This window comes from Camponotus vicinus, unplaced genomic scaffold (genome assembly GCF_025532165.1).
Source record: "Camponotus vicinus isolate PSW18456_S1 unplaced genomic scaffold, iyCamVici1.0 SCAF_10, whole genome shotgun sequence".
In the NCBI taxonomy this organism is placed as follows: domain Eukaryota; kingdom Metazoa; phylum Arthropoda; class Insecta; order Hymenoptera; family Formicidae; genus Camponotus; species Camponotus vicinus.
Genome location: NW_028141946.1, coordinates 7564445 through 7587972, shown reverse-complemented (window position 1 = coordinate 7587972; position 23528 = coordinate 7564445). Strand labels below are relative to the sequence as shown.

Here is a 23528-nt window from a genome sequence, read left to right as displayed (position 1 = left end):
ACCAATCAGGCTCATGAATTTTACACAGTTGCAAAGCAGCTTTTTCTGCTGAACGCAGCCATTGATATATCAAAAAATCTACCAATAAGATGCTAGCAAGAGAGATAAAATAGGCCTCCTATGTAGTACTTCTTTCTCTACAGCGGGCGCTCGCCTGTCTGTCGCGATGCTCAGTCCATTCTATGGCTCATATTCTGAATCCTCTTTTATCGATAAAAGTGCCTCTAAAAGTGGCATATAAGCCTTCTGATTGGCTACAGGCCGCTTTTAGGAGCACTTTTATCGATAAAAGAGGATTCAGAATATGGGCCTATAAGTCGATGGTCTTGCTAGTCTCGATAGGGTTGGCCCATCTTTAATAGTACGTTGTTTGTGGTGAAAGCTTCAAAACAAAATTTCGTTTGGCGATTAGTTTGTTGAATTTTTATTGAAATGATCGAGGAACACAACGAACACGAAACGATATGCGACTCAGTGGTAAGTGATATGATAAATTGAATATAAAGACGCTGTTGGATCATCAGAAAAAACATGCAAACTACGAATATATAAGTATGATAATATTCTAACCTTACTTTTAGAATTCACTGGTTGAAGGCTGTCGTTTACCAGTTCGAATGTGTGCCACAGATGATTGGCGTAAGTAAATTATATACATATTGTTTCATTAATGCTCCGAAGAACGTTTTACTATGGGAAGGTGGGATTTTTTGGTTTCGTCTAAAAGACTGAATTTTGTAATCTACCTTGATGAGTTTGGTTCTAAGCTATTATTAAATTGTAGGACAAGATATATAAATACGAAGTTTCATTGCAAAATATTAATAGATTATATAAAAGTCTTGAAAGTGTTTTGATTATATCATTATTTGTGTTGATTTGTATTACTTTCTGTAGTAACGATATTTATACATATATATTTCTGATAAGATTGATTCTATTTTATATATAACACTTAAGTTTAAGAATTCATTGTATTTAGATAATGCAATTTGTTTGTAATAAATGTTGCAATAGATAAAATGGCATTATGAATAATATATTATTTTTAAAATATATAATATTTTAATATTAAGGTAACTTAAGCGGATTATTTTATCTGTAGCTCTTGCCGAAATCATCAGTATCAAAGATGTACAAGGTGTCAAATGTTATTATGTTCATTATGTGGATTGTAAGTAAATAGCTTAGCATTGGAGTCTGAAAACTCTAAGTGATGTTATTGTCATAATTGTGTTATTTTAGTCAACAAACGATTAGATGAATGGGTTATGGAGGATTCTTTGGACACTAGAAAAGTCCAATATCCTCGTCGCGAAGGAACAACACCGGGAACTGGTGCAGCAACACCAAAAAAACAGGCTGTTAGTAGACCTCCTAGTCCCAGTAGTGTTAGCAATGAACCGGTCAATGATAATGCTGTGCTACAAGCTGCACTACAAAAGAAAATGTCTAGAAAGAGAAAAGCGACATTTCTAGAAAATGAGGATTCTCAGGATGGTCAGCCACAAACTGCTACGCCAGGTCCCAGATCCACTGGCTCTCTAGTAGCGCATCAAAATGATGATGTAGTCACAAGAATGAAAAACGTAGAATTAATTGAACTAGGTCGTCATAGGATAAAACCTTGGTATTTTAGCCCATATCCACAGGAGATGGTGAATTTAAATTGTATATATATCTGCGAATTCTGCCTGAAATACAGGAAGAATCGAAAGTGTTTGGAGAGACATTTAGTCAAATGTAATTTACATCATCCACCTGGAAATGAGATATACAGGAAAGGATCTATATCATTTTTTGAAATTGACGGTCGCAAGAATAAAAACTATGCACAAAATCTTTGTCTACTAGCGAAGTTGTTCCTGGATCACAAAACTCTCTACTATGATACAGATCCCTTTTTGTTTTATGTAATGACAGAATTTGACAGCAGAGGATTTCATATAGTTGGCTATTTCTCCAAGGAGAAGTGGTCGACCGAAGATTACAATGTAGCATGCATTCTAACACTGCCACCATATCAGAGAAGAGGATATGGCAAGCTCTTGATAGAATTTTCATATGAACTATCGAAATTCGAAGGAAAAACTGGCTCTCCTGAAAAACCACTATCCGACTTGGGTTTGCTTTCATACCGAAGCTATTGGGCGCACACAATACTCGATATTCTGTTAACTCTAAAGCCTGTGGTAGAGAATGAGAAACCACAAATAACAATAAACGAAATCTCCGAGATTACGTCGATTAAAAAGGAGGACGTGATATCGACTTTGCAAAATCTGAATCTCATTAATTACTACAAGGGACAATATATTGTCACATTAAATAGGTAAATTATTACCAAGATGAAAGGAGATTAGCTACAATTTACCTAATTTGATGAGATCTTCATCCTGAGGTATATGTTTATTTGCAGGGAAATTATTGAACAACATTCAACTGCGATGGAAAAAAGACAGATTAGAATAGATCCTAAATGTCTACATTGGACACCGAAAAGAATGTTAGGGTTAAATGGTGAATAAAACCCTGAATTGACAATAAGATGATGCCGATTTGTTTTGAAATTATTTTTCAGGGGAATTCAGGAAAATAATTATTGTTGATGGATGCAAAAGTTGTACATACATATATATACTAATCTGTGACCTCTCAATGGTCTAGCGTTTTAATAAGACTGTATTTGGCATGCACGCTTATCGCGATGCTGTGTAGAGATTTGTCGACGTACGAAAATCTCGGTTGTAGAGAGCTAAGATCATATAACGCGAGCAGTCGTGGGGTTTTATCTGGCAAAATATTTGCTGTAATGATATACATCTTACAGGTAAACGCAATGTTTTAATACTGCGGTTAGAATTTTTCAGATACACAAAAACGACTGTCGTTGCTACGATAGTCGACTGGTGTAGAAAATCTATCAATCTTGTGTATAAATAAATGTGATTTTATAACATACTTACAATTTCTCAATAGCTCAAGCGCATTCAAATTTTATAGAGAAATATTTATATAAGCTCAATACTCAGACTGCTGTTTATAATTCAATTTTTAATATACGAGAACAAAATGTAGACGCATCGTACCTATTGTGTGTATGTAAATATGTACACATCTTTTCACATTGTTATTTATATATTGTACATTTCCTCGCGATAAAATTGGGATAATTTAGATAATAATGAATATTAATAAAGTACTGTAAAAACGAGTACTCGTCAAAAATATACATTGTGTATCTGCGTATATTTACACGATATGCAAGCAATCTTATTTCACGAACGATTTTAGCTATCACCATTATTATTGATTGTATTATATATAAAATCAAGGATGTAAATAATTTACTAAATTACTAGTATATTACTGAATCCGTCCGGGATTTATTTTTCATTTGAGGGCTTTTTCATAATCCAAATATTGAATTTTTATAGCTTATAATTAATGCTTATATGTTATAAATTTATAGAGAAGCGCCCTTTGATGTAGATGATCCCTACTCATATTTTTGTTTTGTAATAAAAACAAGAGTTATATATAGTTACCAATATAAAATAAATTTCAGCTTTTCAATTTAACAATTCTTTTTTTTTTATTTTAATTAGAATATCTTATACCGAATGCAATATTATATGATTTCAATGTATCTCTGAATCTTTATCGTATATTAAAAAAAATATTCTCATTAAAAATATGAGTATTTCGCGTTTGCATAAAAATTTTACAAGGATATACGATTAGTAGGATAAACGTAGTATTGAAAAAAATTTACGCGATTAGTCATAAAAATTTTTGCTTCATGACTAATAAGGTTAATAAAATTAATTAAAGTTTGGTGTAGAATTCATAAAAGTTCAAGTTAATTTAACTCGATTAACTGGAAAAATAAGAGTTTATATTACGAAATTTATAAAATTTATATCTCTATTTATACCTTTTTCTAGTTAATTGAATCAAATTTTTATGGAATTATTTAAAATTTTAATTAATTTTATTAGTCAGAAAACAGAAATTTCTGCGATTAATATAATAATAAACAATAGTTTTATGAATAATAGCGTCAATTTTTTCACTATTACATTTTCCCTTAAACGATTATTGCTTGAAAATTTAATCTTAATTATCTCATTCAAGACTAATAAAAATACGATAGATATACGATTTATAGAAATAAGATTTGTAAAAGTTAGAAAGCTCTTGTGTTAATTTTTTCATAATAGTGGTATACGATAAGGAAACTTTATGAGATAGAGAAATTTGTGTTTTGCTTTTTCTGCAAAATGCATATCAAATAAAAAGAAAAGAAGAAAGATTCTTATTTTATACGGTAATTGCATTTTTTTTCATTATGTACTAATTTGATAGGATTTACGTATAAGGAATTTCTAGCACAATACATTTTTATTGCCTATATTACATAATAGATCAGTCACGTTATCGTCTTTAAAAAATAGTTTGCTCGTATGAATATAAATTACAATTTCACTTTCACTCACATACACACGGATTCACGACAGACTTTGTTTCGGTGAGCGAGAAGATAAAAGAAAACATTCTTTAGACACGACTTTTTAAATACAGCATCTCTTTTATGTATGTATGTATATATGTATGTATATAGATATATAGATATATTTTTTTTTATATTCAACAGTAACATCACAGTAGCTTCATATACAATAAATCTTTGTTCATAATTTTATCTGTCTTTTTGTATTCGTTACCACGCAAGCGTGACACGGCGAGTTCCTAAAAGATTCATCACGTGAATACGACGACAAGCGAGAAGAAAGAAACTCGTGTGTGCACGCATTTCTCATAATTGTCAGGTCACAGTGATTTCATACCGATATGATCGCATGAAACTGGAAATGTTTTTTGATATCGTAAATCCATTGATATATATATATCTCTCCTGTCCATCATACACACTATTACTAATTTGAATTCACGTTCACAACAATGCGAATATGATACATCAGGATAACAAATTAATCAAATAGGTCCATATTCTGAATCCTCTTTTATTGATAAAAGTGCCTTTAAAAGTGGCTTATAAGCCTTCTGATTGGCTGTAAGCCACTTTTAGAGGCACTTTTATCGATAAAAGAGGATTCAGAATATGGACCATAATGTATGCGACTGACGTTTTATCGCGAAGCATACTGAGACATATAGATAAATCATTAATAATCGAATATAAAAATGCGGCAAAACTAGATAACATTGGGCTATTTATAAACTGATATAAATCACTTGATACTTTCGTATTAAAAGAAATGTACGAAATGCAAAGAACGAGAGAATCACGATTTTTACTTATATTAACCACTGTAGAAACAATGTTTAAATATTGTACAAACAAGATTGTTTTTTCCAAAGATATTTAAGAGAATGAGATCTTTCCTCTATTACTCTTCGTCATTCATCGCTAAAATATTCTTCAAAAATCAGAGTACTCTCTGGAATTCATAATATTATATAGGAGAAAGTGTGAAATTAAAAATTTATAATTTATCTATATTATATGATTTTCAAAATATAAATTGACAAATCCAGAAAAAAGTATAGTCGCGACTTCTCGCCGCTGCGTTTGTTTCGCGACATGCGTGCAATGAGTGGACAATACCTTTTTCCCTCTTAACAATAACGACAACAACAACAACAACGAGACGATGAAAATTCAATGGCAGCGATATAATGTCGAGGAGGACAGCGAATATTTAACAAGATAAGAATGACGACACGTACACGATATCGCAACAACGCATTTATAGACTATCATACGAATAACCAGACGCATACCAGAGAATTTGAAAAGCGCTTAAGATTACGCACAACCCTCGTATATCGCACGGAACGCAACTCTCGATCGAAATTATCCCTAATCAGGCGCACACCGAGCTTTGGGCAATGCAATAGCATATTCTCTGCATATCATCATCGTAAGTTTCAAAGAATGAACAATAGAATCTCTGTACAATTGATTAACATATCTAACGAGAATTATTATAATATATACAATATATATCAATAATTAACGGTCTTTCGAATATAATTAATTGATAAAAACCATTACAAATTTTAATTTTGATGAAAATTATAATTAACAGAATGGCTAAAATTGAATGCTATTAAAAGATACTATTAGATACTATTATCTTATCATTATAAAACATTATACACATAACAGAATACAATTAAAATTTCAAAGACATTAATAAGCGTTTTTAGTTTTAATTCTTTATGACATTTCACTCGCTAATAGATTATTTTCATAAGAGTATTAAATAATTCTAAAATTGTTCCTTTCAAATCCGTGGCAAAACTGCTTTCATTAATTCAATTCCTCTTCATCTTTTGCCGGATCCAAAACCCATTATCTCAATGTACGCCTAAAATTACTCTTATTCTACTTACTCGCCGGAATCCGCTCACGTGGCGTACAATATCTCGTTACAGTTTTAACTCGTCGCATTAAGTACTCTTTCTCTCTTCCTTTTTTCACCCTCTCGTTCTGTTTAATGTTACATGTGCACATGTATACCATATGTGCGCGTGTGTGTTCACATTTTTATAATATATATGTATACGTATATATATATATCTTTTTTCCATCTTGCCTTCTATTCCCCCCTCCCCCTTGCGAAATAACTTTTTTATATATTTACGTGAATGCATGTACAATTGTGTGAACAATAGGCGGCAATAGCTGGACAGAATGGCGTTCGATGACATTTTTTTCGATTTTCTTTTTTAGGTGTTCTTCCACGAACGGGGGTTGTCTCGACACATCTCCCCCTTTTTTTGTTCTACGTTTTGATCAAGCAACGCCTGGACTGTCTCATCGAGTAAAAAAAGTGTTGTTTTGTACATTAGTATATTCGTGTCGCAGCATGAGAGGAGGAAGAGGTATATATGACAGAGTTTGTACTGATTCATGGTATTTTTTTTTTTTTAAACTCGAGCGCAGGTTCTAATTCTTTCACATCTCAAACAGATTATTGATATTGATATATAATTTCGATAAGAGAGAGATAAAGAGAGAGGTGAAGGCGTGGACAAGATAAAAAGAAAGTGAGAAAATTCAATATTTTAAATATTCTCTACAGATATATAAAATTATACTTTGCACAAAATCATTTTTGCATGTCTATAAAATCTCAGCTCTCATCGAAATTATATCTCGATTTCATAAATATATCCTGTTTTAGATAATTTTACATTGTGAATAGACAATTTTTTACGCGTAATTTATACATTTAGTAGTTAAATGTTTGCAGAGTTGTATTATATATTTATATATGTTAATTTGATATTAGTATTTGATTAAACCTCGAGTTTACATTATACGCAATTACGTAATGTACATTGTGCGTTATACAACTACGGAAATTTCATCAGTAAGCATTGAATGAACCTGCGCCGTGTTTTATTCTGATAAATATAACGCGCGATGAATAATGAGCTTACGACATCTCTATTTAAATTGGGAGAGAACCGTCGTAAATACAATGACCGATCGAATACACTTCGATCACACACTAAACATCTATAATTACATACTGACGAAGTAAAATATCGAGTTTCGCTCATTTCACAATTCGTTTTCTATTATTCTATTTATCGTTTACTTTTTGTCTTAATCGTAAGATCGTACATACTTTTTGACATAAACTGATAGAAAGTCTATTATTTCGATACGTATAAAACGAGGAGATCATGTGTATCTATCGCATATTTTTAGGATTTACATTATAATAATTAATCATTTTTAATTTCTAAAATAACTTCTAATTAAATTAATTCTAATAATATAATTGTTATATAGTATTATATTCGCGACGTGTATCTTATTCTGTTATTTTATAAAATATTACAAAGAATTCCTATTACAATAATAATGATTAATATAAAATATTAACGTAAATTGCACTATGTATTATATATGATAATCGGCTTTGTCAAATGGCGATACTTCGAAATTCTACTTTCGTCCAGCCACTTGCCTGAACAATAAGACACTTAACAGTTTGGCGATCTCCACATTTGACGGGAGGAGACCGATTTTAATCCTCAGCTATGATTATATTTTAGATCGCTATATTACGGTGAGATCAATTTTGATCCCAATAGCTTAATCGGAGTACAATCTTTGATTGTTATTGATATATCTATCCAGTTTCGTGCTATACTTACAACAAAATATAAGCCATTAAGCACATTTTGCATATGTATTAATAATTAAATAATACTAGAGTAACAATACAGACAGTATTAAAATATTATAATAGTATTTATGAATATAATCTTTCGAATGATTTCCGATAATGTAATCGTGCCGGGGATTAAAAATAACCTTCTCTTAAAATGCAGAAGTTTGAACAGTCAAAAGTATCCAATCGCATATAAATGAACATTATTTTTCGTACATTATGAAATACGACATACGAATGTTTGTATTGGGAACAGATTTGAGTCTACCGTAGTAGTTGAGGATTAACGGCCTTTTATCTTTACGCGCGTTACATCGTAATATTATTTTGTTACGTATATAATAACACAATATACAGCGGGGAATCGGCGCTCGAAAACATTACGTCGTAATTGCGGGCGACCAATCGAGATCGTGTAAAAATATTTCCTTCCCTGGAATCTCGGGGAAGAAGTTTTGAAAAAAATCCTCCAGAGAGAAAGAGAGCGACAAGTACGCGTTCTCGATCGCGCGATTTTTTTTCCACATTCTTTCTCTTTTTACTTATCTTTTGATATATGCAGTCGTTACCGAAACGTTACCCAAACCAAACTAGCCGAGATCTCTTGTTTGAGATATGCAAAAATTCATCGAAATCACGTTGATCAAACTCGAGAGAGCGAAAACCCTCCTCTTAGAATTCCGTTTAACCCGGCGGAAAAAAATCATCGATATGTCTCGTCTCTTCATAAAACGGGAAGATCGATAGTTCACGATCGTGTAATAAAAAATTTCGCGGGTACAGTCGAGGCGAGTGTCTTCCCAGACAAGGAAGATATCTTGCTAAATGAAGAAGAGGCCCCCGCGCGCGCTGTCGCGCGAAAAATTCTTTCTTCAGCCTGCCCCCCGTGGATTTTAGAATCTCTGCCTTAAAGTATTTGAAGATATAAAATCTACGATATAGAAAACAGAACAGATCTCGAATATATATATAATATATATATATTTTTTGTTTTTCCCCACATTCAACATCGATTCGCTTATCGTTTTTTTTATCGTTATTATATTATTTCTCATTTTATATATATATATATATATATATATATATATATATATATATATATATATATATATAACTGTTATCGTTATTATTTTCATTATTGTTGTTACTCATCGTTTAACGTTTTATTCTTACCGACAGGTATGTATATATATACATATGTGTATATATATATATATATATTTATATATTTTTTTAAGCTTACATAATATAATAAATCTCTTTTATTTACGTGTTATATCAGTAGCGCTTTCTTTTATGATACAGATTGTCATGTGTCGGCATTTTATTAAGTGCCGCCGATACGATGCGCACGGATGCATTCAATCGAAAATCCATCTTTGATCGATGACAGTCTAAATAAATTTTTCCGTTGACCGTCAACATTGCATTTAGAACTCGAAACGACTACGTTATGATTCGCTGCTTTCATTCTTTCTTTATTTTATTTTAGTGGTACAAAAAAAAATAAATAATACCACATGATGATTATCACTACTCAGATTTATCTTCGTCGTCCATTTGCAGTAACGTATATATATATATATATATTTTCTTTAATTAATTACTTTTGACCGTTAACTGATTTCATTGAACCTGCGTTTCACTTGCAATCGATGTGCTTCGTATTTACCTCTATCGATCACGCACTAGAGTTATATTAATATTTAGCAAATTCCATATCTCTAGGAGATTGATGACGCCTACTCGAGAAACTTTAATATGAAACGTCGATCACATCGTAATTGTGTTTTACTTCATTTCCCAGCTCGATTCATCAATACTAGATATTTCTTGCCCTGCAAGACTTTGGAAGAGCATTTTATACTATCGAAATTCTTCGATATTGCGAATCGCAACATTTTATACAAATATTGAATTAAAATTATATTCTCTGAAAGATCATAGAAAAAATAAATAGTGTGTGAGATGCGTATAATTTCTAATAATTCTAATATATTATCATAGTTAGAATAATGGAGTTTCGTTAACACTTTCATCATATTTACTCCAAAATATGGAAGCAAAATTCAACTAATCTGGACATTACGAAATGTATATCGTGGAAGCATCATCATAAAACAATTTTTGTTTCTATTTCAGAATTTTACAAAGATTTTAATAATACATAGAATTTTACGTTATATTCGAAAATAATTACGCAAAAGGATCGCGTTGGACATTTTTACTTTTACCAACATAGGCCAACATTTCACAAGTCCGATTGACATACACATGTCGAATGACTGAAAAGTCGAGCAAGAAACTTCTAAATTCCTCAGATAAATTTTTAAAGGAACTTTTTAGAAATTTCCTTTTCAAGTATCTTCATCGATATCAGCCTAATATCTCCTTAAGATGATTTATATCTTGATGTCGCAAACAAAAAACTTGAAATACCATCAGACACGATTGAATTATCGCAAGTATCAATAAAGTTTGCGCGGTTTCGAGCCGAGACTGTCTAAACTCATTGTTCGTTGAGGGGTTCGGCAGCGACCTTATACGGTTTCGGAGCAATCTATCAAAACGCTTGTCAGGCCCTACAGTGTAATTATCGACTCCTACGTATCGAATTTCGTGATCGCGGTCGGATGCTCTAATTACAGATCACCGTTTACACGGAAAGATCATGATTATTCCCGCACAATATCCGATGACATAGGCGCAGCAAAACATTACGAAATAAGACTTTCCTTTTCGACAAATTTATCGATCAATCATCGAAACGTATTTTCAGGTACACATTATGCTTACGGCGTTTTTTACGTTTTCGTTGATGTTTACAGTCCACAATCGAAGCTCTCTTGATTCTGCACTTTCTTCTGGTATGCCTCCAAATAAGGATCGACGTTTCTGTATGTGCCCGAATTCGCTTGATACATGAGGGTCTCGAGGATACGTTCGTTCCTTATGGCTTTCGACGGCAAAACGATCTAGAAGACGAAAAATGACTTTATTCGTGCTCTTTTATTCTATTCATTGTACATACTATGATATTACTTTCATCTAATTGTAAATATAATCATTTAGATTACATGATTATATCTTTTCTTTGTTATTCTGTAATGTTGTTTATATTTTCGTCTGACATGTTTCTTGATATCTCTTCAATACGTACCTTGATTAATTCGTATGGTGTTATCCTATATAATTTAAGGTCCCTGCTGAGCCTCTCCATGATACAGTTGAATTCAACTTTCGCATCGAGCTTGGTTGATTTAGTTTTGATTCTATGCTTCGCCCAACTCAACATTGCCTCGAACTTTTTAATCTCCACCACTTCGAGGCTACGGCACATGATCATTTGTACCATCGACTCGCTTAGGGTAAGGAAGTCCGGGTTCTGGAAGAGCTGATAAGCCCTCGTCTCGACGAACGCGAGGATCATATTGACTAATTCTGAGGCGGATGTATATCGCCAGTAATAATTCTCGAGGGCGCATAACATCACGCAGACGATCTCAATCCTGAGGAACTGCTTGGCGTGATGAAAGCAGGCTTGAAGTAATTCTGGTAGATCATAGTGTTCCGCGGCACATATCAGACCCGGTATATTGCTACACGTCAGCGGACAGGATCCGGTGTGCAAGTAATCAAGTAGAATTCGAAAAGTCTCCGGATCGAATTCGATGATATCAAACTGAAAATATATTTTTTTATATTTTAGATATTAAAATTATATGACAATAATATCGTGCTTCAGCTCGAAAAATATTTTAATCAAATTATAATATTTATTATACAAAACCAATTTTTATTATTAATTAAATCTACTAGAAATTACGTATCTCACTACTTATTTTTTTATGATCTTTTAGAAAATATATACAACACGTTATAATTCAATATTTATTTATTTTATTGTTGCAATTCATGATGTTGAAGAATTGTGTTATATTATAAATACTATTGCTACTTAAAGATAAAAAAAAATAAATGTGTAGACGTAAATTAACAAAGACAATAGAAACATTTAATTTTACGGAATATAAAATATTATAGTTGTCTATTTATTGTCGATTGATATATATCGATAATGATATATATATTCTGGAAATCGAAGTTTTACAATAACATGAGCTTTCTGAAAAACTGCCCTTATTTCTTTTCCAGTAGAAATATGCGTTTGATATTCCACTCACCTCAGTCTGTGCTAATTTCGCTCTATCTACTTTTTGCGCGTCGGCGCAAACGCTGAGCCTTGGTACTGCCAATGATTGGGCTTTGTCCTTATCTTTCACTTCTTTATCTGTAAAAGATTTATTTTATCTTTAAAATTCATCTATCTACTTCATCGCGAAATGAAGACTTATTGTACACATGAATATTTCTTTTTCTCTCTCTTCATACACGGTTATTGAAAACATTAAGAGAGATTATCATTTTGTATACATTACATCTACCTATGAATTGGCTGTATTTACGCTTTAATTATGTATGATATTTGAACGTAAGATTAAAAACTACATAATATATAAGACAAATTGTCGGTGTTTTCTCTTAAAATCTGTGACACGTACTGCTGCAATCTTGCGAACTGGCCCATCGCTTTCGATCCTCGCTCTGCAGAGTGTTGCTACCGTGTTTTCTAATACTCCTCCCCCATCCGGCCGTTATCGTGCCCAATCGTGAGAAGGCCCGTTTTACCATCGGTGACGAAGGGACACTTTTGGGCCTAAACACATCAGAACCAGTATCTCACAGAAACCGCGGAGCGGCACCTCAAGGTATGGAGATGGAATTTATGGACATTTTGCACAGAAACGGGAATGAATTCAGAGTGAATGGGAGGGGACTGGTTACATAACTGAAAGGAAGAAATATATATATCGAATATCAAATTTTACGAAACAAAAACGACACAACGATGAAAGCTTACTCTCAGAATTAACAATTTATATCTGTCAACGTGCGAAGAATTGAAACAATTTGTGCGCATTATCGAAGTCATAACAGCGATACGAGCTTCTTGTCAAATTATTAATATAATATTGATATAATTATTACATGAAATTTAGAATATAGGAAACAAAAACTGCGATAATAAAATTATTGACAATAATATATCGCAATTAAAGTAAATGAAAGGAAGCATATTTGATTTCAATATTAATACGGATGGAAACAACACTGTGTAAAAGAATATACTATAAATGGTAGATTTCATATAAAAAATAGCACGTCTCAGAATAATATCAGCGAGCAAAATGGTAAACTTTATTCGTAGAATTTCACTATTTGTAACGTAATTGCCGCTCTTGTTTAGCGATCGAAGCAAGGCAAGTTTGCCACGAGTTACATCATTCGACAGAGTACTTTGACAGGTGCTTCTCAGAGAAGAGCATGCCACATAGAATTCAATATACGATACATGGTCCCATTAAATTTATAATACTCTTGCATTATATATACGGTAAATAAGGTAGATATATATAAACAAAAAAATAGTTATACACGAGATAATCATGCGGTGCCGTGAGGATAGGAGACATGGATGTGCCGTGAAAAAATACACTTATTTACGACTCGATAATATATAAATATAAAAGAAACATTCGAGACACTGAAAATCGCAGGCATTGATCTCACCCGTCAAACGGGATTCCCAATTATATTCTCATTAGAGATATCCAATTAATATCTCGCATAAGATGTCGCATGAACCAGGTACTCCCGTACTCAATGTCCTGAGCGAATGCTCTCAAGTCGCCAATTTCAGTTTTGCAATCACGTGTTTTGCGGATTGGTTTATTGCATTATTTTCAATTTGTTTAATAAATTTAATTGCGAATCTTACCGCTTTTCGTAATGACGTATTCCGCCTTAAGCGGACTCGATATCAAACTGGATTCATGAGACTGACAAATAAATATCTCGAAATAACAATAGCAATCTTGATTGTTAAAACGTACCTTGGACTCTCCATATCGGGAACTTGAAGAAAGTTCGAACTCTTCGGTTTTTGCGGGCTGAGCAATGTTGGCGCCGGCCTCGCCAGCAACTCAGCAACCGGGACTTGTGGGCTTCCGAAGCCCGCTTGAATTCCGTATAACATTTCTTGGAATACTCTGCACAAGAATAAATATTTATGGATAAATTCCACGCATCAATGTTCAACATTGACGTTCAAACTGAATAAATTTTCTATATTCAATTAATTTTTTAACATTCTTTTGTTTAGCAAAGAAGTCTTTTATATTATTAATCAGTAGGTCTTAATACGGGTTTATTCATTTGTGAATTTCTGTTTACTAATTTATTCATCTGTAAAATGCTCAGCTAATTATAAAATATTTATTTTATCTTGAAATTAATAAATTAATGATCAATAAATTATTGAAAAAATTTCCTGCACTAAGTATAAATAATCGCGAAGGAAAGCACAACCGTTTAAATTTATATAATATTAATTACACATTTTACATATTAATTACATTTCCCTACATTTCGTTACCTGCTTCTTACTGCTAGAATCGCCCTAACGCCGATGAATCTGACTTTTTGCTTTTGTTGTCCTGGCACAAGGAAAGATACGTCAAATAGACTAGCATTTAGCGTCACGTTCGCTGAATTATTAAGGAACACCCTGGTAAAGTCCTTTGCGAGCTGATCATAATCCTCAAACTGATCTCGCACTGAATCCAATAATGGCGACGATGGTCTCATGTGTCCAATCGGTCGCCAAGAACCTCGTCTAAAAATTAATAATCGTAAATTTAGTCCCACTAATCAAGTGCGTAGTAAGTAATCGAGAAGCTTTATAATTTACAATGCAATTAACGAATTTACACATAAGAATAAAATTAGAATTATTTATTAAATTTAATTTCAATATTAAAGATAATTGATACGCGTCATATATAAATTATACGAAAATATTATAATATATGCCGTAAGGATATAAAATAATTAGATATAAATATTAATTTTTTAAAGATATAAATATTAATTAAAAGATATAAATATTAATTTTAAGTATAGAATAATTATGCCATATATTTTCATATCATTATTATACTTTGTTTACATGAATATACATGAATTTTAGTGTACTTTATTATGATTGCGTTATCTCACCTATACGGTTTCGGAATCTGCCCGGTTTCCGCATGATTAGCGAGATTCGCTACGATATCCTCCAACATTTGACTTCTCGTTCGCTCCTGCATTCTCGCGAATTTCGGTGCGGAATAACTCGCTCTTTCACCATTCACGATTTTCGTCAACATCCACTCTCGGAACATCGGACCTGTTGCGCCCGGAATATTCGATAGATAAGCTCAACACGAGAGAAATTTTCTAAGCTAACATAATTCTAAAGTAGCCAGTCAACAGAATTTTATCATTCACATTGCTATATTATTTTCCACATGTCTGACAATTAAAAACTTAATATAATTATAAGAGAATATGTCTGTAGAGAGAAATTCACAATATTAAATTAATATCAAATTTACTGTGCTTCGTCGCAAAAACCATATGGATTTATAATGAAAATTATATCATATTAAGCAAATTATGTAATTAAATTATCATTTGATATTCATAATGTTGATGATTAAATTGTTAAATAAAATAATACTTGCTAATTTATAAAGAGAACTTTGCAATAATCTTTTACAAATTTTATATATTAAGTTTCGTGTGCGAGAATAAAATTAACTTTTTTAATTTCATGCTCTCGATTATTTAGCTTAGTAAAAATATAATTTTTGGCACCTTTTTCGAAGACGCTTTGCTCCCATAGATACGGTTTGTAGGCCCCAACTTCGTCCCTTGTAACCACGGATACTTCGTATCTCGTGACTTTCCGCTTTATCCGTGGACTCACTCGCACCAAGATAAATGTGTGCAAAAAGTGCGACTTGATGCAAGCTGGACTGAAATTCGTGTTGTCGGCTTCCAAAAATACGACGCACACTATATCGTTGCCAATGTGTCTTTTTCTCTGGAGCTGCGCGTGCAAAAAGCAAAGATTTTTGATTAAATTTCTGTGAGACATTTTATCGCGTAAATTGTTTTAAAATTGTTGGATAAAAAATTTAATAAAAATAAGATTGGCAGCAAAAAAATATTAACGACTCACTTTTTGAGGATCGTGTTTCTCGTAAGGCAATAAGGTGGACACGTGGAACATTATCTCGATACCCCTCCAATTGGTGTAGACAGAATATAGGCCCGTCAAATCGTGTACGGTATCGAGACCGCCTTTGTACTTGTCGAAACCCTTCAGCCTGATTTTGTCCCCGAGAATCTGCAGAAATTCCTCGAAAAGCAGCGAGTTGTCGTTGTTATCGAGTATCTCCTCCTCGCTGTACTGACCTTCCTGAACATATATCACTCCCACTTTTAACTCGGACTTGATAAAAACTTGATCGAGCTTGAGAAGTTCTTCAGGCGTATCCGGCAATTGTCCCAAGGTCAGTGGCGGATTGATGTTTACCTCCTTGCCAAGACTACGTACTACTTCTTCTCGATTATATCTATAAAACAACTGCCATGTTTCGCATATTCTCGCAAGAAAAATTAATTGTAGCACGCGTTTGATTAATAATTTGGACTCGTTGAATATCTTCAATTGTCAGAATAAATTTTTGATATGGAACAATCGATAATATCTTCTATTATTTCATTAATAGTTACATCAATCCGAAAATTACATTTAAATTTGATAAAAATTTTTACCTTATGCGCGTCACGAGTAATTAAATTCTATTAAGAGATAATCATACGTAATTGTAATATGTATGCATAAACTAAAAAATGAATCAAAAATTACCGATCAGCAAAGACGCAGCTGGCGGGGATAAGGCCGTGAACCGTGTAACTGATAGCTCTGACCAAGATTCGGAATTGATCCCGGTTGTTGAGCGTTTCCTGCTTGATACTGAGTATCACCGGTCCCAGATCCTCATCATTTGTGAAATAATTCCAATGTTCCGAGCCATAGAAGTATTTCTCGTAGGTTTCCTGTTCGACCGAGGTAAGTTCGAAGCCCTGATTTTTCTCCCATTGTTCTTCGATGGTGGTTTTCTTTCGTGGCACATCGTCCGTATCAACCTCGTTCTCCTCGAACAAGCAAAAACTGTTGTCTTGTCGCTTTAGCATCGACGAACGCTCCTCCACCGTTTGTTCTTCCGTCTGCTCAGGATCGGTAGCCTCGCGATCGCTCTCGCTTTCGTCCCAGATCGTGTCCGATGTGATCTGCTGCCGCGAACATTCGATCCAGTAGCCAGGCGTTGGTATCAGGTTGTGCGGAAACTCTTGACAGAATTCATCTATAGGAAAATTTATCCTCAACTCGCATCTATTTTTAATTTGCCTATTTTTCATTACTTCACAGATTTCTGTAACGAGTAGAGATAAACAAATAGAAGTCTTTAGAATTAATTCGGCTAACGCTTCGAGAAAAATACTTGAAATACCATGATAAGTCGCTTCTGGCTTTTGCAAGTTCAATGAGTACTTTTGATCGCATTCCTTTGAAAGATTAAAGATATGGGATATTAAACGAGAAATCTAAAGAGTGTAATCACGGAGTAGTAATATCACAGTGTAAAAGTTATTAAATTGTCGTGGTACGTTGTACGTAAATGCAATAATGCTCAACGTTTTCATCATGAAGCGCGCGGACGTTGATCGGGCAATTTCACTCAAAGCGAGATTAACGTTAATTAAAGCCGCTCGACTAGCGCTCTTCCTGTCGGAGCAAATTGGAGGGCGATAGCGTTCGATAGTGTCTTTGTTCTCCGGATATGCCAAAAGAACCGGTCGAATTATCCTCGAAGCGAAGGGGATTTGTTTAGAAATTGGAGGAACAAAGCGAGATAGATAATAGATAAACAGATAGATGGAATCGGTAGATGGAGTAGATAGATAGATAGATAGATAGATGGGAGACGGAGAGCTCAAGGAAGTTGGAGCAAATAATATCCGAAGACCAGCACTTTGGCTGAAAATCATTAAGAAAGGAATCCGATCCGACAAAATAGAGCCTCGAGGGTGAATCGACCCGTCGGGTTAGATAAAGCCCAGAGGCGGAGAATTTCGAAGTGATTTTCCTTCCACAACTCGGACTCACATCCACTTAAGCACGTATCGCCGGTAATATGTTTCTTCTCTTCCATCCCCGCTGCCATTTCGCTTTATCAATCTTCGTCTTCCTTCCTGCCTGCTGCTTCTTTTCCCGACGCGCGGCTGTCGATGATACCGCAGTCGATTCACTGTAAGGTAGAACACCAAGCTGTTTGCAAACAGGGCTTGGTATTCGAACTTAGAGTGAGCCGCCCGCGGTGCCTTCCTCTTCTTCTCTCCGCTGCGAATCGACCTAATTACCAAGACCCTTTATCCGCGCATAATGGCCGTTTATATCTCACCGGGAATTCGAATTTTGACACGGATGACTAAAGTTCGCTTAATCTCCCTTGAAGAAATGGAGAGATTTTTAGCTCCCGGGAAGGGAAGATAATTTTTTCAAAGTTAAAAGATAAATGATGTAACTTCGACGATAGAAATTTACATGAAAATTATTTCAACGATCGCGCGATATAATTTACTTTTACTTTTTCATCTGCCATTCGCGTAAGAATTCATCTCGACGAGCTGAAGATGACTTTAAGAAAGCGTGTCAATTATCATTTTCTCTTTTTATCGCGTTTTTCGTCGCAAATAGGGTCTCGCTCGTAAAATCTATGTTCGCTATGCGAATCCGGCGACGAGATAACTTTGCACGTATAATCGCGCGTAATCCAAGGCGGGCGAAACCACCTGTAGCTTCGTCTCATGCATATGCACTCTTGCAAAAGTCGACGACGTCTGTTGCATTGGTCTCGGTTCGCGAAAACGTGGCACGACGGTTAGAGAAGGAGGAGAAATGAACGAGCGATCTTGACGACGACGAGAATAAAAGTACTTACCGGAGCACGCCTGAGGTGGCAACGGGAAAATCAGGGTGGTCGAGGACTTTCTTCTCGCAACTGCGCAGCCTAAACTTTGTGGTTTGAAGCTGCGCAACTGCTGCATGAAGTCCGAGCACTCCATCAGCGCCACGTCGGCAAAGTGCAGATCGCAAAGTATCTGGTTCTTGAATCTGAAACGCAGAACAGCCCTTAAAATCGTTCGTCGAAACGAGTGGTGCTTCAGACGGCTGTTCTTCGCCGCCAAGAGAGGTCATAAAAAGATGTTTATGGGGCTATACATATTTATAGCGATAGACTATCGCTATGATAATATTGAATATCAGCGACGCGAGTGGCAATGATATTTTCGACATATTCCATAAGAATAAACTGATATGTAAGCACAATATATATAAATGGATTTAATATTTGACAAGCGAATATGATCGCGATATTTTCCTTGATTAATGCAATTGTTTCTCTAAATATATTTTTATATTACACGATAGGGAATATTAAATTCTCTTAAATCTTTGACTAGCGATAATAAAAGTTATTAGCAATTAAATTAGTATTCGCAATGGATCGATTACGAAAATTAATTAAGCGAATTAATAAGATTGCATCAGAGAATACAATTTTTTTCCATTTCTGACACATTTCATTTTGGCGTGATAATACTTGTAAATTTAAGCGAGTTTTATCACAAGCGAAAACAATCAAGGGAAATGAAGTTTTATAGGAGTTCCGCTTGATAAGAGACGCGAACCCATCTCAATGGTGGCTGTTATTGGAATACGCCGACTCCCTTATCTCCTCTATCATTCGCTCTTATCATGCGAATTTATGCAGTATCAATTAAAATTATGAGTTTGCTAGAAATATGTTAATTCATATTTTTAAATACTGATAATCCATGCATAAATGCATTCTTGATCACTTTGCAATTTATCCAACTTTTAGAGCAAATTTTCTTTATTATATCTGTCTTTCGGATTACTTTATTAATACTTTGTGCGAAATAAAGGAATTGAAATATTAATTTAATCTCTCAAAAAAATTTCAATTTATAAATACGGAAGTATCCGAAATTAAATTTCTCACTTCTTAAATATTTTTTATTAATGCAACGATATTCCGCACAATATATTTAATAGTTAATAGTAGTAATCAAACACCGTGGACACAAATCATATAAAAAATGTTATTTCCTAAGATTTATATTCTATTTATTTCTATTTATATTTTCTCCAGCTAAAAACGACAGCCCCGTTCGCACAATACTGTGACGTGCGTAGCGATTTGCGTAAGTGTTGTAAAACGGCCGATAATCGCGCATAACGGTACATTAAAATGTCCATTCCAATTCAATCTGCATCTGACAGGATTCTGCACGTTATTTCCACGGCCTGCCGTTCACGTCGGAATAATAAATATTTTTCAATAATCTCTCTTTCGCATGCGCGCACATTTTCGCCGAAGAAAGCTTGTCGAAGAATGATGTTATAACGCGCTATGATGCTGCGTTTTTAACGACAGCTCGACGATAACCGTTCGTTGAATCGTAAATGGGTTTCCTGAATCTTCGACCCGATATCGTTCATCTTTTTATCCGGGGAGGGGAGAACCACGTTAAAGTCACCGATTCAACTCTTGTCGCACGTGACTCACGATCAAACTGCATGATGGGGATGGCTTTCCGATCGACTGAGCCCCGCGATGATCCTCCGATGTATATGACGGGTGTAAATGAAAACGAAACGTTGTCGAATGGGAAACGCGATAGATAGTCGAGCGTTCATTTAAAGATCAAACTACATCGACTATAATAAAATCGGGCCTTTAAATTTGTGGGCACGCGAGCGTGCGAAGGCGCGATATTCGTGCGCGGAGACGCCTGATCGAACATTTGTTTTCGCGAGTTCTTTTAACGAAATCAGATTGAATCCGCCAGAACGATCGGAGTTTCGTTGAATTTTCCCGCGATTCGATTAATCGGCCGAGATCGATTCTCGCTGGCGAGGGACACTTGATTCCGCGTCATTTTGCCTCTCGATCGTCCACCGTGTTTGTCTCGTAATTTCTATGCTCGTCGCGTGTGGGAAAAAGTAGTAAAAGTCAGACGGCGATGTGATGTATAGACGGTGAAAAAAGTGCCTTTCCCTGTCGCGCGATCCATTGACGCCTTTCTCACTTCGGAGAACAAAGTGTTAAATCGTGAACGGAATCTCTGTCTGTGTATGGCAATGCGTTTCAAAAATACAGTTGCACAACAATTCCTCGGCTGATTGATTGTAAGTTTATCGTGTTATATAAAAGATGTTATAAATATTTCGACATTTTTTTATTTTATTTACGGATTATTGCGAATTGGTATAGTATAAAATTATGTATAATTTAAATATTTTTAAGAAAGAAAGAAAGAAAGTGAGAAATACACTATATATATGACGAGATTAATAAATTATTAGCGATAAAAAATCGTATTTTAAGATAGTACTTCTCTAATTCAAAAATTAAGTTATACGAGTAATTTTTTTTTATTAGTCTATTTTATCTTGAGCGTTTCTCTGAGGCTACAGATATGTAGATCGAGAGAGCAGTATTTCGCTCGCATCTATTTCATCGCGCATATCTTGAGCAGTCGGCATCCAACCTCCGAGACTGAAATATCCTGAGAATTTAGCATCATGGGGCCGCCCGTGTCATGGATCTCGTTTCATATACGTTGGTTCAATTTTTTAAATATAGAAGGAGATGTAGGGAGTCGAGCGGAATGGCATAAAGCAAATAGCAGACAGAATCTAATGATGTACAATTATTCACAAAGAACGAACAAAAATTATAGTACTCGTAATAATTAACAGTTTATTAAAATGTCTCGCATGTTCACAAATTTAAATAAAATTACTTTATTGTGTAATTGTTTTTTTTTTCATAAATAATAATTTAAGATATAAAAGATATTCTCTGTACGTCCATTTTTTGTCGGTAATATTAAATATTATGTGAAGCAAGATCGAAGGTAAAAAGTAATAAATCAACTAATAATAAATGATAATTTAAATGGAAGGTAAAAAGTAATAAATCAACTAATAATAAATGATAATTTAAATGGAAGACGCGAATTTGTGACTCAGCATTTTTCTGGTAATTTTCAGAACAGACATTACTTTCCTAAGTATACCACGAATCAGTATGATGAGATTTTATACAATGTTTAAAAATATTTTCAAAATTTTCGGTACGTGCAAAGAAAAGATTTATTTCAAAATTTTTGAAAGAAATTAGTATTTATACAGCATATTTTCGGATTGCAATTGCTTTAACGAACCAAACCATTATACAGTCATGTTGAAGATCTCGGTGAGAAATGGAAATGTAATAAAATATGGCAATGAAAGATAAAGAAATTCTTCACGATTCTTAACATACTTACCGTCTTGCCCGCTTTTGATTGGGTCCCGTCAGATTCAGGCCGCAGCTGTTACATTTTAGGCACTCCTCGTGATAATGGTTGTTGTCGTACAACGGCGATGGTTCTTGAAACAATAAGCATAGAAATACACTTTTAATATCAATATCCAAAATATATAATATTTGTGTGTGTGTCAAATATATTTATATTTCAAAACCTCAAAGAAAAAGTCTCTAAATATATATAAGAAAGTTTTTAGAAATATTTATAATTTTTTAATTGCCATTAATAAAAAGATAAATACTCAGTATATTTTTCACAAGATAATCGGTAAAAAAATGTCAAGGTTCATTAACATTACATTTTGCAAAAGTATTGTAAATAAATTATTTGAGCAATAATTAAATATTAATATGTAATTAAAATTATAAATATTTATTATTTATTTAATTATAATTGTGAAAAATATTTGAGTATTTATCTTTTTATTAATGGCAATTAAAAAATTATAAATATTTCTAAAAATTAACTTATAAAAATTAACAATTAATTTGCGTTTAGATAGTAGACTTTTCCCTTGTTTTTGCATTCTTCCTTTTAAATGTTTCCAAGGCATTACGTAATATCCTCTTTATCATCATCGTCGTTAAAACCTCCGAGAGAATTTGTCTATCATCCCATTTTATTTGCATTATTTTTCTATCTCCGTATTCTGCCGAATCCCCGCTCCTCTCTTTCATTCCGTGTCTTTTACTTAACTGCCCTTCTGCGAGATTGTATTGAGCTGAATCGGCGGGGTGTGGTCGTCGCTCTCGTGACACCGTACCATACCACACACCGACATAGTGGAGGCCGTAAAGAGTTCCAGCGCGTGCCAAGCATGGAATTTTGATATCGAGAGAAAAGCGAGCGTCACGGCGCCGCATCAGTGGTTGGTTTCGTCAAGTAAAT

The 23528-nt window shown here is 34.0% G+C and overlaps 2 protein-coding genes across 6 annotated transcripts in view; one reads left to right on the top strand and one right to left on the bottom strand.

Annotated features, from left to right (window-relative positions):
* The first annotated feature begins 232 nt into the window (after positions 1-232).
* On the top strand, positions 233-4705 carry Tip60 (Histone acetyltransferase Tip60). The gene is made up of 5 exons (XM_083079872.1): positions 233-477; positions 582-639; positions 1106-1174; positions 1246-2332; positions 2420-4705. The coding sequence occupies exons 1-5, from the start codon at positions 433-435 to the stop codon at positions 2526-2528; spliced, it is 1368 nt and encodes a 455-aa protein (XP_082935998.1). The 5' UTR covers positions 233-432; the 3' UTR covers positions 2529-4705.
* Positions 4386-23528, bottom strand: part of Rsh (Rap GTPase activating protein radish) — a 130820-nt gene continuing 111677 nt past the window's right edge. For 3 of the 5 annotated variants that reach the window (XM_083079870.1, XM_083079869.1, XM_083079865.1), the window contains 12 exons: positions 22599-22701; positions 19178-19350; positions 17041-17539; positions 16348-16744; positions 15981-16215; positions 15339-15510; positions 14716-14955; positions 14174-14329; positions 12782-12936; positions 12404-12510; positions 11380-11901; positions 4386-11194 (listed from right to left, as the gene is read on the bottom strand). In XM_083079870.1, the coding sequence (XP_082935996.1) occupies positions 11042-11194; positions 11380-11901; positions 12404-12510; positions 12782-12936; positions 14174-14329; positions 14716-14955; positions 15339-15510; positions 15981-16215; positions 16348-16744; positions 17041-17539; positions 19178-19350; positions 22599-22701 (2912 nt within the window). In that variant the 3' untranslated portion in view covers positions 4386-11041. The remainder of the gene's footprint in view (positions 11195-11379; positions 11902-12403; positions 12511-12781; positions 12937-14173; positions 14330-14715; positions 14956-15338; positions 15511-15980; positions 16216-16347; positions 16745-17040; positions 17540-19177; positions 19351-22598; positions 22702-23528) is intronic. The other 2 variants (XM_083079868.1, XM_083079866.1) reach the window with 2 other exon arrangements.

What these genes read in the sequence shown, in the direction of transcription:
- Tip60 (XM_083079872.1), top strand. Translation starts at nt 433, where the DNA reads ATGATCGAGGAACACAACGAACACGAAACGATATGCGACTCAGTG. An exon ending in TTATGTTCATTATGTGGATT is followed by an intron (nt 1,175 to 1,245) that starts GTAAGTAAATAG and finishes GTGTTATTTTAG; the next exon opens with TCAACAAACGATTAGATGAA. An exon ending in TATATTGTCACATTAAATAG is followed by an intron (nt 2,333 to 2,419) that starts GTAAATTATTAC and finishes GTTTATTTGCAG; the next exon opens with GGAAATTATTGAACAACATT.